Raw genomic sequence first — 14,311 nt, forward strand, 5'->3', positions numbered from 1 at the left:
GTGATATGGAGACTTGGTGGGGTAATATGGTGAAACTCCATTGGCTACTGCCCATGGTCTGTATCACTTTGGTAGGTAAATAGATAGAGCCCTTGTTTTTCATTTTATTTCATGTTATTTGGCATTTGTGAAAAATAACTTGTAAAATTAAATAAAACAAACAAAACAAAACAAAGTTACCCCACAGTGGCAGCTTCTGTCCTGTGGTGGCTGGGCCCAGCTCCCTGCTTCGGGCATTGTAAGCTAGTGCACAGCATCACAGCACTACTCATGTTTGCCCGTCTGCCCCTCTATGAAGATGGCGGGATGGCTTCAGCCACATTTGAATGAGTGGCATTGTGACCTGGTATGTGAGGCACAGCATACATAGGGTGAGATCCCCTTGTGAACCCTCTTGCAGGGCCTCCCATTCTGGACCCTGCCCCCAGGGCATCCAAAGATAAAACTACAGTAGAACCTCAGAGTTATGAACACCTTGGGAATGGAGGTTGTTCATAATTCTGAAATGTTTGTAACTCTGAAAAAAATGTTATGGTTGTTCTTTCAAAAGCTTACAAATGAACATTGACTTAATACAGTTTTGAAACTTTACTATGCAGAAGAAAAACGATGCTTTTAACCATCTTAATTTAAATGAAACAAGCAGTTGTCTTGTCAAATCTTTTTTAAACTTTCTCTATTTTTTTTAGTGGCTTACATTTAACACAGTACTGTATTTCAATTTTAAGTAATCCTCTTGCTTCCTTTTAGTGTTTGTTATCCATGAAAAAAATGCCAGCCCAAAAGCCCACCAATTTTAATGTCCATTCAAATAGCACTAAAAGGAATACTGCAGTAAAACATACCAGCACTAGTCTTTATAATGACAATTAAAAATAAGTATCCAAACTTAACTTTCCTGCTTAAGTACTACAAGATAAACTATGTAGACTTCAAAAAATCTTTACTGGTACCCTGCTTGAGGTTGCTAACACACTTTTTTGCTGCCAAGGTGCATAGCTCTTGAAGCATCATTAGGTTCATTGGTGTGGCTTCAGGCTGTTGTCTTCAATCGCTTGAACAGGCAGCGAAGCACTCTTCTGCTTGCATGTGTGGGATCTTCTTGGTGTTTCTCCCCCTCCTTCTTGTCACTATCAATGTCACTGTCCATTTCTCTGGACCATTTCTCTGCTGTTTCTCGTACCAATTCAATTATCTCATGGTCACTAACAGGGCCAGCTCTAGGTTTTTTGCTGCCCCAAGCCAAAAACAAACAAAAAACCTCCCAGAATGCTGCCCCTGGAATTGTGCTGCCCCAAGCATGTGCTTGGTTTGCTGGTGCCTAGAGCCGGTCCTGGTCGCTAAGAATTGGGTGTCCATGCTCATATTTATCTGCGTTTAGCTATTCCTTCCTGTTCCTCTGTGGTGATATCCAAAAGCTGTCGCTCTTCAGAAAATTTAGTTGATTTATTTCCATCTGATCCTTGTTTTCCCAATTATCAGGTTCAGTGTTATCAATACATGGTCAAAGTTTATTCCATGAGCGTCTCAAAGACTTAGAGCCAATCTCACTCCAAGACTTCCACACATGTAGACAGCATCTTTGATTGCCAGCTGTTTACAAAAATCTGTAAGATTCAAATCGCATTGATCCCAGTGACAACTGCCATAAGAGGTTTCATTTGTATCTACGTTTCATGTTTTCCAGAATGCCTTGGTCCATCGGCTGACCGTTTGTGATGTTTGGTGGCAAAAACAAACCCTGAATGCTTCCATCAATAGATTTTCAATGGCAGGGTGAGATGGAGCATTATTCATCAGTAGCACAGCTCGGCTAGGTAAAGATTTTGACATAAGGCAGTCTTTTACAAGTGGAACAAAGTTTTTAAAAAAATAGTTGTTAAAAATGCCTTTATCCATCAAAGTGCTGCACTGGCGGTGGTAATGGATGGGTAGAGCTGACATAGTGAGGTCTGCAAAGCAGCGAGGTTTCACTTTTGTGAACGAACAGCAAAGGGAGTCATCATTGTGACCCGATCTTTACTGGATTTGAAATTCTTTGCCTGATTTTCTGAACTATCTACCAGAGTCTTGTTTGGAAGCAGGCGCCAGTACTGGCCCATCTCGTCACAGTTAAGCACTCGGTCCTGGGTAAGTTCGTACTGTTCAACAAATGATTTGAAAGTGTTTTAAAATTCACCAGTAGCATTCGAGTCAGCTGTCAGAGACTCCTTGCATCCCCAACTGCTGTATTCCATGCCACCGTGTGCTTGCTTTAAAATTGTCCTCACCTTTGTCTGGATACATTTCTCAGTAAAGTAACAGTCTTTTTTGTTACTATCACAACGGTTATAGGCGTGCCTTTTGATCTTGCTCTTGCAAATCACAGATGCAGTGCCTTATTAAAATCAGCAGCTTTGTGTAAATCTTGGGTTCTCAAACTTTTGTACTGGTGACCCCTTTCACATAGCAAGGCTCTGAATGTGACCCGTTCTTTTAAATTAAAAACACATTTTTATACATTTAACAACATTATAAATGCTGGAGGCAAAACAAGGTTTGGAGTGGAGGCTGACAGTTTGCGACTCCCATGTAATAACCTCGCAACCCTGAGGGGTCCTGACCTGCCGTTTGAGAACCCCTGGTGTATACACCTGCTTTTTACTGCTCCGCCGTCTAAGGCAAATCGCTTTATTTTTTCCTGGCTTTTCTGAATATCGGTGATGGTTGATTTCCTGATACCCTGCTATTCTACCCCTATGTGGCTGAGGCTAACACCATGGCATTGTCAAGTTTTTTAAATATTTCTAGCTTTATGTCAGTTTAAAGTGTGACATGTTCGCACTTGCCACTGCTTGGCATTCTGCTTAGTCATGCAGTATTTGCTTTATTATTTTTTATCTCTGCTGATGCATTATTGCCTACTTCCAGGCCCAGGTGAGGTGTGCGGGTTGACTGGTCAGTTCCTATCTCTGGTGTTCCTATCTCTGAGGTTCCAAACAAAAGAAACCAAAGGAAACATTGGAAAACCCTCCCAAGAATGTCAGGGGGCTCCATAACCCAGGAGCGCTGTCCACAATCACCACTGCCGGAGGGGTGGGGGCGTTGTGGTGGTACTAGGGGGCAGATAAGAAGGTTTCCTCCTATTTCCTGCTACGAGGTGTCTGTGTTGGTCAAGATATGGCCGGGCCTCAATGTCTGCACGGCTGCCCGAGGCTGGTGCAACGGGGGGGCCGTGGCATTGGGGCTGCCTCTGCAGCGGGCACATGGGGGGGGGAGCCCTGGCTACTGTCTCTGTCCCGCGAGGGTGCGACAGACACGCGTGGGGCCCGGCAGCGGCGTGGGCGTGGAGCCGGCTGGGGGGCGGAGGGAGCTGCCCAACCTGCCTGGGAGCGCCCAGCTGCCTCCCCGTTCATTGGCAGGCTCCCCTCGCCGCGCTTCCTGCTCTGGCCGCCGCGCCGCCAGCTGCCGCCCCTTCCTCCGGGGGCCGTTGCGGAGAGCCGGGAAGGTGCTGCCGGCCGGGCTGTCCCCCAGCCCCGGGAGCGGGCCGGGCCGCGGCGAGCAGCGCTGCAAGCGGCGGAGCAAGGTGAGCAAGTCTCGGTGCCGCCGCTTTGCGGGGCTCCTGCCCTTCCCCCGCCCGCCCGCGGCGGGAGAGCATCCCTGCGGGGACCGCCTGGGTCCCGGGCCGGGCTCCCCGCTGCACAAATGCCTCGGCTGGAAGGTGCGCGAGGAGAGCAGCCTGGCCAGGGAGGGAAAGGGACCGGTTCCCCTCCCCCGGCAGCTTTGGGGGGGGGGGCGGTGAGCGGGCTGGAGGGAGCCCCATGTGATAGGGTCCCTCGCAGAGACTGTGTCAGTCAGCTCAGCTGCCATGTAGCTCCGCAGAGAGCTGGCAGCGTGTTTCCCGGCTCCTGCAGACTCTCTCTCTGGTGGGGAGATTCTTCACCCACCACTGAAATGCAGCCACATCTTGGGGGTGGGGGCGCATTTCAGTGTGCAGACAACTATACTGAGGTGCAGCCCCCTGTTTGGTGCAGGGATGGTGAGAAGTAAGAGAAGGAAACAAAGTACCACAAGGCCACTCTGGAAAAGTGTCCCCTTCTGATTCTGTTCCAGAAAGCGATTTGGGGAGGGGGTTCATCCTTTCTCCTGGGTTTGCCTATGGTCTGTGGAAAAAGGGGCAACCCAGAGGCTGGATTTTAGCATGTGGAGTGGAGACTTGGCTAGGGGGAGTGGTTGGAAAAATAAACTTGCTCAGTCATGGTAATTTTCAGATGGGGTTCACTGCCAGATTGTGAATGTTTCATGTTTATTTTTATCTACTAGGGGTTGCCTACACTGGGAGGTTACAGCGCTGCAACTTCCTCGCTCAGGGGTGTGAAAAAACTCCCCCTGAGCGCAGCAAGTTTCAGCTCTGTAAAGTGCCAGTGTAGACAGTGCACCAGCGCTGGTAGCTACGCCCCTTGTGGAGGTGGTTATTTTAGAGCGCTTTCGTGTTGCCTGTGTAGACTAGCCCTTAGAACCTCTGCTTAGACTGGTGAGGGCGTGTGTGTGTTTGTACATATTTATTTACATGTATATACATTTTTGTGTATTTATATATAATATCCACTGCTGAGCAAGGAAGGAGAACTAATAATGGGTGACATTAAGAAGGTTGTGGTGTTTAATGCCTATCTGTCTTCAGTCGTTACTTAAAAATGTTAATGGTGATTGGATACTCAACATAATTAATATTAACATGGGGGAGAAACAGCTTTCAGAATAGGGAAAGAGCAGGGTAAAGAATATTCAGCTAAATTAGAAGTATTCAAGGTAACAGGACCTGATGAAATTCATCCTAGGGTACTTAGGAAACTAGCTGAAGCACTCGCAGAACCATGGCCTGGAGCAGCGAACTGCGGGCAGTGGGAGCCATGATCAGCCGAACTTGTGGATGCGGCAGGTAAACAAACCGGCCCAGTCCTCCAGGTGCTTTCCCTAAACAAGCAGTGTCCCAAGTTTGGGAAACACTGATCTAGAGAATAATAAGTAATAGCCAGCATGGATTTGTCAAGAACAAATCATGCCTAACCAACTTAATTTCCTTCTTTGACGGCGTTACTGGCCTAATGGATGGGGGAAGCAGTAGATGTGATAGATCTTAATTTTAGTAAGGCTTTTGACACAGTCCTACATGACTTGCCCATAAGAAAACTAGGAGAATGTGGTCTCAATGAAATTATTACTATAAGGTGAGTGCATAACTGGTTGAAAGATCATACTCAAAGAGTAGTTATAAATGGTTCTCTGTGAAATGGGGTGGGTGTTTCTAGTGGTTCCCTACAGGGGTCTGTCCTGAACTATTCAGTATTTTCAGTAATGACTTAGAAAGGAGAGTATGCTTATAAAATTTGCAGATGACTTTAAACTGGGAGGGGTTGCAAGAATTTTGAAGGAGAGAATTAGAATTCAAAATAACAGTGACAAATTGGAGAATTGATCTGAACTCAACAAGATGAAATTAAATAAAGACAAGTGCCAGACTATCAAGAAGAAGGGGTTAGGGACCCTGCCCTAACCTAACTGTTGCATGGATTTTAAATATCCACTGTTCTGTTACTAAGGACTTCCTACTTTTAAAATTTCTCCCACTTGATAAGGCACTCCCCCAAAAGCATGTGAAATCAATTGTCTAGTACAGTCTTTCTCAATGACCACTCCGTGGACTGGCACCAGTCCCTGAGATCTCCCTGATACCGTTTAAGAAGGCAGCAAGTCCCTGCTATCAAAAAGATTGAGAAACACTGGTAAACTGTTGAGTTGAGTTGACATCATTCAAGATACCTAGACAAAGAAGTAAACAACTGGGAGCCACACTGGTCTTTGCTTACACTAGAAACCCAGAACAATTTAGGGATTCGAAGGCCTATTCCTGTCTTTAACTTGGCTTGATCATGGGATGGGGCCTTTTCACTTAGGGCTAATCTACACTGGCAATGCTAAAGCGCTGCCATGGCAGTGTTTTAATGTGGCTTGTACTCTCCCAGCACTCTGAAAAAACCACCTCCACGAGAGGTGTAGCTACCAACAGTGGGAGTGCAGCTCCCAGCGCTGGTGCACTGTTTACACTGGTGCTTTACAGTGCTGAAACTTGTGTTTTTTCACACCCCATGAGTGAGAAAGTTGCAGCACTGTAAATTGCCCATGTAGACAAGCCCTTAAATGAACAAGTTTGCTTAGCAGGAGGTGTTAAGAGGCAACATGCAATGGTTGTAATGTTAATGCTTTTCTAAGAAGAGAACTTCCCCCAGTGGTGCCAATCAAATGCCATGTGCAGTGGCTTTAGAAGAGAGAGACTGTAGCATCACTTTGGTGCTTTTTTTCTAGACATCCCTTTTACTCTCCTAACATTGTTTTATGTGGCATTTTTGTGGACTTGAGGCATTGTGAGATTCCATTTTAGATGGTATTCAATGGGACATTAAAAGTAAAAATCATATTGTATAAAACTTTCCAATTCTCTGCTACTAGTCACACCCTAGGTTATTAAAACTGAAAACATAAGAAATCGGGTTTACGGGAATTATTTATGGTGATTTTACTCTTTTGAATGTTATTGCTTGTGCAATTAAGCTATTCAGTCTTGCTTTCATTCATCGTCAATTTCACTTTCAGGTTCTCAATGTTGCAAACAAATCAGAGGGAATATTTATTTAAAACAACAGTTGCTGTTGGATTTTCTAAATCAGTTGTGAAAATACTTTTACTGGCTGTTAATTTTTGAAAGGTATATGTAATTCTGAAATTTCAAACTATTTTGAGCTGCAAACCTCTCTAGGTTCTGCTATCTGTTAAGTATAGGGAGGACAAAATTGTTAAAGCAATTAGTTCTACTTTTGGCATTGCTTACTTCCTCATTTGAGTATTAAAATACCTTCCTCAGAGGGTATTAAAGGAGAAAATAAATATTCCTTGATTTAAAGTAATAGAGTACTGGTAACAAAGGAGGAAGGAATAGTACATTTCAGTATTTCCTGGCTATTTTAATAAGCTATTTGTGACGTTTTATCATGGCTCTGAGCCCGTGAATCACAGAGGGGTTTCATATGATGCTTTCATTGGAATGATCAAAATGTTAAGCAGTTTAATCTGCTATGCTCTCTAAATGTTACCCATTCATTTCCTGTGTACTTTAAAAAGGGGTCATTTGATAGTTTGAACAAATATTGACTCAATTACATCACTCAACATTTGATATATTCTTTTATTTTTTTATATTTTTTATGATGACTGCCATCTTGGATCAAACCAGTGGCCCTCCTAAAGACATGCACTCTGGACAGTGGCTATTGCCAGATGCTTTAGAGTAGTGATTCTCAACCAGGGGTATGCATACCCCTGGGGATACATAGAGGTCTTACGGGGGTACATTAACTCATCTAGATATTTGCCTAGTTTTACAATGGGCTACATAAAAAGCACTAGCAAAGTCAGTACAAACTAAAGTTTCACACAGGAAGGACTTGTTTATACTGCTCTATATGCTGAAATATAAATACAATATTTATATTCCAGTTGATTTATTTTATAATTATATGGTAAAAATGAGGAAGTAAGCAATTTTTCCGTAATAGTGTGCTGTGACCCTTATATTTTTATGTCTTATTTTGTAAGCAAGTACGGTAACTCCTCTGGGGTCTGCCGGTGGGTGGGAGGCGCTGTGGAGGGGCATAGGGGAGCTGATAGGGGGGCTGCCAGCCGTGGACAAAGCAAGCAGCCAAACGACATAGAGGAGCATTGCACAACTTTAAACGAGCATGTTCTGTAATGGAGTAGGGACGTAACATCAAAACAACGTTAATCGAGAGGATGTTAAGTGTGGAGTTACTGTAGTTTTTAAGGGAGGTGAAACTTGGGGTTCACAAGACAAATTGGATTCTTGCTATGTGTTTTCTCAGTGTTTTCCTGTATATATTTATGCAGGTAACTGGACACATTAATCTCATGATAATACCTGTGTGATGAGGCTGGCTTACTTACTTAATGTGACTTGCTTACTTATGAATCAAAAAACTACTTACACAGCAATTGAAATAACTATATGTTGTACCACCAGACATCTACATTGTACAAATTAATATCTATATAGTCATGCTTGTAACATTTCCTAGGCTGCTTGCTTAGCTGTGTAACAACCTGTTACAAATACGCAGTGCTATTTAGGCACTTTAAGCAGGCATAAACAGAGATAACAGTTTAACAGACTCTTGCCCATTTGGTGAGTAAAACTATATCTCTATTGCTGTTTTCAAGATGGAAGTTGTGCTGTCTGTTAACTGAAAGGGTCCTTTTTCCCTCATTCTCTGTTGGGAATGCTTGCTTTTAACCATGGGTCCTTCTTTGTTCTAAAAATAATAGCTTCCTAGTAAAAGAATGTTATTTTACTTTTTGATTAATTTTCTGGTTTTTAGTAGTTTGGGATCCTGTTCTTGTAACTTTCAAAACTTTAAAGTGACCCCCTTCAGGTCTGTCTTCTTAGCCTGTAAGCCAGGGATTGGCAACCTATGGCATGTGTGCCGAAGGCGGCATGCAAGCTGATTTTCAGTGGCACTCACACTACCTGGATCCTGGCCTCTGGTCCGAGAGCTCTGCATTTTAATTTAATTTTAAATGAAGTTTCTTAAACATTTTAAAAACCTTATTTACTTTACATACAACAGTAGTTTAGTTATATATTATAGACTTATAGAAAGAGACCTTCTAAAAACGTTAAATGTATTACTGGCACATGAAACCTTACATTAGAGTGAATAAATGAAGACTCGGCACACCACTGCTGAAAGGTTGCCGACCCCTGCTGTAAGCTTTTGGGGAGAAGACTGTCTTCATGTGGTAAGATTTTTGTTTTGTTTTTTTGATTGCATCTTCCGCAATAAGGCCTTGATCCTGATTTGGAATCTGGGATACTAACTTAATATAAACACTAAACTCTCACACAAGTATAAAACAATGTTTCCATGAATATTAACTGTTTAAATCCAAGCAACCTTTTATGGAGTTTCCAGAGAGACAAACCCATTAACAATGCAGTTCTTATGGTAAAATCAGGACTTCTGGAGAGAACCATATATAAGCAATGGGCTATCAAATTTGTGCATTGTAACAACCTATCAAATCCTTTGAAATCCTTTTTTGAGATTTCTAGTCATTCCACATGGGAAGGTGCATGTTGAATTTATGGTTCCTTCATTTGAACAGTGTGGCTGTCTTACTGGCAGTTAGTCAGACAGTCTGTCTCCAAAGTAAATTATTCTGGCTTGCAAAATGACTTGTCTCTTCTACCTCAAACTGCCACATCCCCCACCCACCAACTTAATGACAATTTATGAAATAATTGGAATGAATGTTGCAATATGCTTTGCAATATCTCGTGACATATTGTATAATCTTTCAGTGTTTGCAAGTAAGCAAACGAGTAAGCATATAGCTAAATACAGAGAATAAGTTAAAAACGAAAGTTTCATTTTGCTTGTAATTTGAGGTGATATTAAGCTAGATTTCAAATATATGTAAAAAAACAAATATTCCATTTCATTTAACTAATGTATCAGTGCAAATCATCCCTCTCTTGCCACCTCTTATCATCGTCACGGATGAGAGCTTTTTGACTTTTTCCAAATGCTATGTAAGAGGAGTAAAGGCTTCCCACAGCTTTGCTTTAGCCTCCCTTGAGAAGGACAGGTAGCATTCCACTACATAGTGACACACATTCCCATATGTCCCTTCACTTCATGGACTGACTAAATTGTCACTGAATCTGTCTCTGTCTCTTTTGGCCCCTATCGCTTTGTTGTTTTTGTGTCATCTTCTGTGTTTCATTTTTATAAACTTTTTCCCCCTTTTGCTGCTCCTTCCGTGATGGCTTCCACTCCGTGTAGCTACACAGTGCCTGTGGTGGCCCCTTGGGACTGTGCTGTAGATTTTCTTGATCCTGCGCCACGTGCAGTGAAACCAATGGCTGACTTCTGTTTGGTGGTGCCACAGTCCCCTTGCACATGTGACGTGCTCCCATAGCCAGCTGGCTATATTTAAGGCTTTGTTGTTCCAATTAAGCCACACATGGGTTTTTTTATAGCAGGGAGGGAAGGCAGGAGTCTTTCAAGAAACCACACTATTTCCTGTTGCCGCAAAGACAGGACAGATACCGGCTTATACAACTTTATCTGGCATTGTTTCTGCCCTACTTGCCATTCAAACCCCAAAGTAGTCTGGTACTTTGTGCATTCCCCTACCCCTCTTGAGGTTGGGGAAAGAAAAAAGAACAGGTGTTGCTTAATTGGAACAACAAAACCTTAAACATTGTGCCAACTATTTTAAAAGCAGGCTCTATTGGGCACTGTAATACTGGTAAGCAATAAAATCAATTTCTCTGCTGTTCACTAGCTGCTGATGTCCTCTTTCACCCTCTCTGTGATTTGGTTTACTTCCATCCATAGATCTGCTGGGAATTTCCACCATCATTAAATACTTAATAAGGTAGACACTGGGAATTGCATCCCATCGGGATAGCAAGTTAGCTAGTTGGTCTCTTTATTAAAAACACACCTATTCAGAGAATGTACAAAATATTAATAGAGAATCCATCCCTTTCAAATTGAGGCAATGTCCCCAAACTCTGTGTTTGCTATCCTTACCCACCGCATTAGGCTCACTTCTGTTTGTGAAATTCCAGCACCGCACAGAATCTTAGATGTAGCTTCTTTCAGAGAAAATACTTTATTCGGTGACTGTTGTCTTTGATTTGATTCTCGAGTGTTTTGGTACAAGTAGTATAATGGATGTTCAGTATGTAGGAAATCTACTATTACGTCGATTACAGTATGCCTTAAGATTCCAACTGAGACTGGGGCCCTCTTGTGCTAGACCTCATGTGGGCATTAAGAACAGACGCTATCTTGTGAAGAGATATATTTATGGGCAGCTGTTTTTTGCACATAATGTGATCATTTCTCTTTGCTCCTAGATTTATCAAAATATTCCATTTTATAGAAACAGCACTGGGTGCTAAAATGAAGTAATTCCTATCTGATTTTGCACAAGAGAATTGTTAAATATCTTACAACTATGAGAAGATGCACAGACCAAGTGTTAGCAGCGTGTGGTTTGAACCTGCATACCTTACTAATTAAATGTGCCCATTTAAGTCAATTGAAGTTTTATCTCGATGCTTAAGAACTTCAGGATTGTCCCTAAAACAGTCACATCTGATTTAATAGCTTTTTAATAGCAACTTCCAGTATCAGTAAAACATCGGTTCTAATTTAGAGAATGTAGGTATCTTCTGGAGGGCGGGGGGAAGATATATTAGTAAAATATTTATTTAGCTGCGATACTAAAGCAATTGTCTTTTTCTTCAGGGTCAACTTGTGTTCTTTGTTTCTGTGCATTTAAGTGGAAATACAATGTTTCATTCACTTATTTTGTTGTTTCGGTCTTTTAAAATAAGATGTGAGGTGTGAGGAATGCACTCAAAGGAGCAGATCTCTAATATGTCATGAATAGCCCCATTTAGAGCAGTTTAATCTTTTTTTCAAATGAAAAGTCATGCCTTTCTAGTGTATAATCTACATCTGTCAAATAATCACACACAGATTACTAGAACTAAGGAATTAATTCACTGATCAACACATTCTTTCAGTCATGATAGTGGCTCAGTATGTATATCGGGGTAAGCAACCTATGGCACGAGTGCCAAAGGCGGCACGCAAGCTGATTTTCAGTGGCACGAACACTGCCAGGGTCCTGGCCACAGGTCGGGGGGCTCTGCATTTTAATTTAATTTTAAATGAAGTGTCTTAAACATTTTTAAAAACTTTATTTACTTTATATACAATAGTTTAGTTATATATTATAAACTTATAGAAAGAGACCTTCTAAAAACGTTAAAATGTATTACTGGCACATGAAACCTTAAATTAGAGTGAATAAATGAAGATTCGGCACACCACTTCTGAAAGGTTGCTGATCCCTGATGTATATATTAACTTCACTATGACATTGGTAATTTGTCTATTTGCAAAGGCTGTGTTTTCCAGTGAAATAAAAAGGCAACTATTTATTTTTTAATGGATTTAATTATTAGTAAATTAAATTAGTAAATTAAAAAACACAAAGCTAATTCTGAGTGATAAAACTATACATGAAACTACATAACACTTTTTAAAAAGCATGTTTTTCAAAATTCTCAAATGAGGTTTTCATATACCAAGAGGTATCCTAAGGCAGCTCTTCACATCTGACCTAGGCAAGATGTTTAAATTCTGTCATTGTTACGCTTTTCTCCTCATGCCTGCAAATAATACATGGCACATAGTGTAGCAACATTCCCTGTCCTTTATGCAAATGCCAAACCTGCTCCACCAGAATCTACAACTTGCAAAAAAGGAAGGTTTAAATCTGTCATTTTGCAAACATAGGAGAAGAGCACAATATCAGGAAGAAACATTACTCTATATTCTCTCCTGATGAAAGGAGCTGGAGTAGTCAGTGTCACCAAGAAAAGAATCTGAAATTATACTAGCTTGGACAAATTTTAAAATGAAGACCTAAGTTAACCTACTGCATTGGAGACTAAACTGATCACCAACTGGGATGAGATACCAAAAAAATCTTCCCCTTTCCTCCCTCTGCCAATGGAGTAGCATTGCCCAGTCAGCATCCAACATTAGCCACTGCCAGAGAGGGGTTAACTCACTAGGTAGACAATGGCTTGTTCTAGTATGACAGTTATTGTGGCTCTTTATTATCTCACCAGGCTTTTATGGAGTACTCCACATTGAAATCCAATGAAATTTGCCATAAAAACGCATGGCACAGTATGGCCTTGTGATCTTCAGGTTACAAATCCAGGGGAGAATGCTTTCCTTGCTGGGTATACTCCAATTCTTATTTACTTAACTGAGCTATTGTAGAATCACAGCTCTTCTTGAGTCCAGGGAAAGTCTGATATATTCATGAAATTGTCCTAGCAAAGAGGTATGTAATGTGACTTATTTATTTTAATTTACAGATTTCCACAGTCTTTTGAAATGGTCGGGCTAGGAAACAGCCGTCGAGGGATGAAATCTCCACCTCTTCTAATAGCTGCGCTTGTGGCTTGTATGATCGTTTTGGGCTTCAATTACTGGATTGCAAGTTCTCGCAATGTTGATCTACAGGTAGTATTCTTGTACTCCTTCCTGTAGATTCAAATAGATATGGCTGCTAAAGGCATTTATTCTTGTGGACTGTATGAAAACAAACCAAAACAGGGCAAAACTTTGTGTTTGCTTTGTGAATCTCCACTCCTAATAGCTTCCCAGCAAAGGGGTGAAGAGATGTATCTGTGAAAGGTATTGCACTTGCACTAGCCAGTCCTATCCATTCAGGTAATTTTGCAGGTTTATACTGCTATTATAGCTCCGTGATAAACTTCTCTTGTTATTAAATATTCAAGTTTGGTGTTTGGTTTTGGGTTGATTTTTGTTGTTGTTGTTCTTTCAGTACATCACCACTGAAACACCACATTTTTGCTCTTCATCAGCTACTGCCAACTTTTTTGTCTTCCAAAATTTTCCTTGCCTGCTCCTGCATTTGGGCTTATGGCTGCCCTTGCTGCTTAGGACATTATAGAGTTGCATAAAAAGGCAAGCAGCAGTTGATATTGGGCAAGTTAAAATGCAAAGTAACTTTCCCAGATTTTTATTTCTATCAGACATAAGAATCAAAAGTCATTACCATCCTGGATCACACTTGATTCAGTAACCTAGAGGTGAGTTTGCCATTATTGATTGCCTATGTTGTGCAGTGCCTTTCCCCAAAGGAAATGTAAAATTCTTTACTTCCATTAAACCATCCCAGTGCCTTGGCAACAGTTTGAAAAAAAGCACCATTCAGATCTTATGGGTTGGGCTGCACTTAGAGTCTTTACCATTACATTTCAAAACGCTTTCTATTTACTCACCCGCTTTCTTGGCAAGACCTTACTGCCATGCTGACTAAGTTGGAATGAGTTTTCTCTGCTCCTGCGGTTTAATCATGAGCATTTTTCTCTGTTTTTCCATTCTCTCATCTCCTATGGTAATTGCAATGTAGGAGCTTAACCCCAGCTGCAAAGTGGCTTCTTTAAACATAGCTCTGTCTAGCAGGGCACATAGTGGAGTAACAAGGCTTCTCCCTTGAAGACTCAGTAGATACGATGATTTTGATACACCCTGTTAGAGTCCAGATTGAGTATAAGCTTCAGTCTGAGGCTGTAGATGTTTTAATATGCTTGACAAATGCTGTTGAAATTTGTACACCCTCCTCCCCAAAA

The 14,311-nt window shown here is 41.5% G+C and overlaps 1 protein-coding gene across 4 annotated transcripts in view; it reads left to right on the forward strand.

The window, feature by feature from the left end:
- Positions 1-1,732: 1,732 nt before the first annotated feature.
- Positions 1,733-14,311, forward strand: part of GOLM1 (golgi membrane protein 1) — a 51,975-nt gene continuing 39,396 nt past the window's right edge. The window contains exons 1-3 of one of the 4 annotated variants that reach the window (XM_039545609.1): positions 3,456-3,565; positions 4,821-4,921; positions 13,028-13,175. In XM_039545609.1, coding sequence (XP_039401543.1) covers positions 4,857-4,921; positions 13,028-13,175 — 213 coding nt within the window. In that variant the 5' untranslated portion in view covers positions 3,456-3,565; positions 4,821-4,856. Of the gene's footprint in view, positions 1,818-3,353; positions 3,566-4,820; positions 4,922-13,027; positions 13,176-14,311 lie in introns of those variants that run through there. The other 3 variants (XM_039545610.1, XM_039545608.1, XM_039545607.1) reach the window with 3 other exon arrangements.

The sequence above is a fragment of the Mauremys reevesii genome, linkage group 6 (assembly GCF_016161935.1).
Source record: "Mauremys reevesii isolate NIE-2019 linkage group 6, ASM1616193v1, whole genome shotgun sequence".
In the NCBI taxonomy this organism is placed as follows: Eukaryota; Metazoa; Chordata; order Testudines; family Geoemydidae; genus Mauremys; species Mauremys reevesii.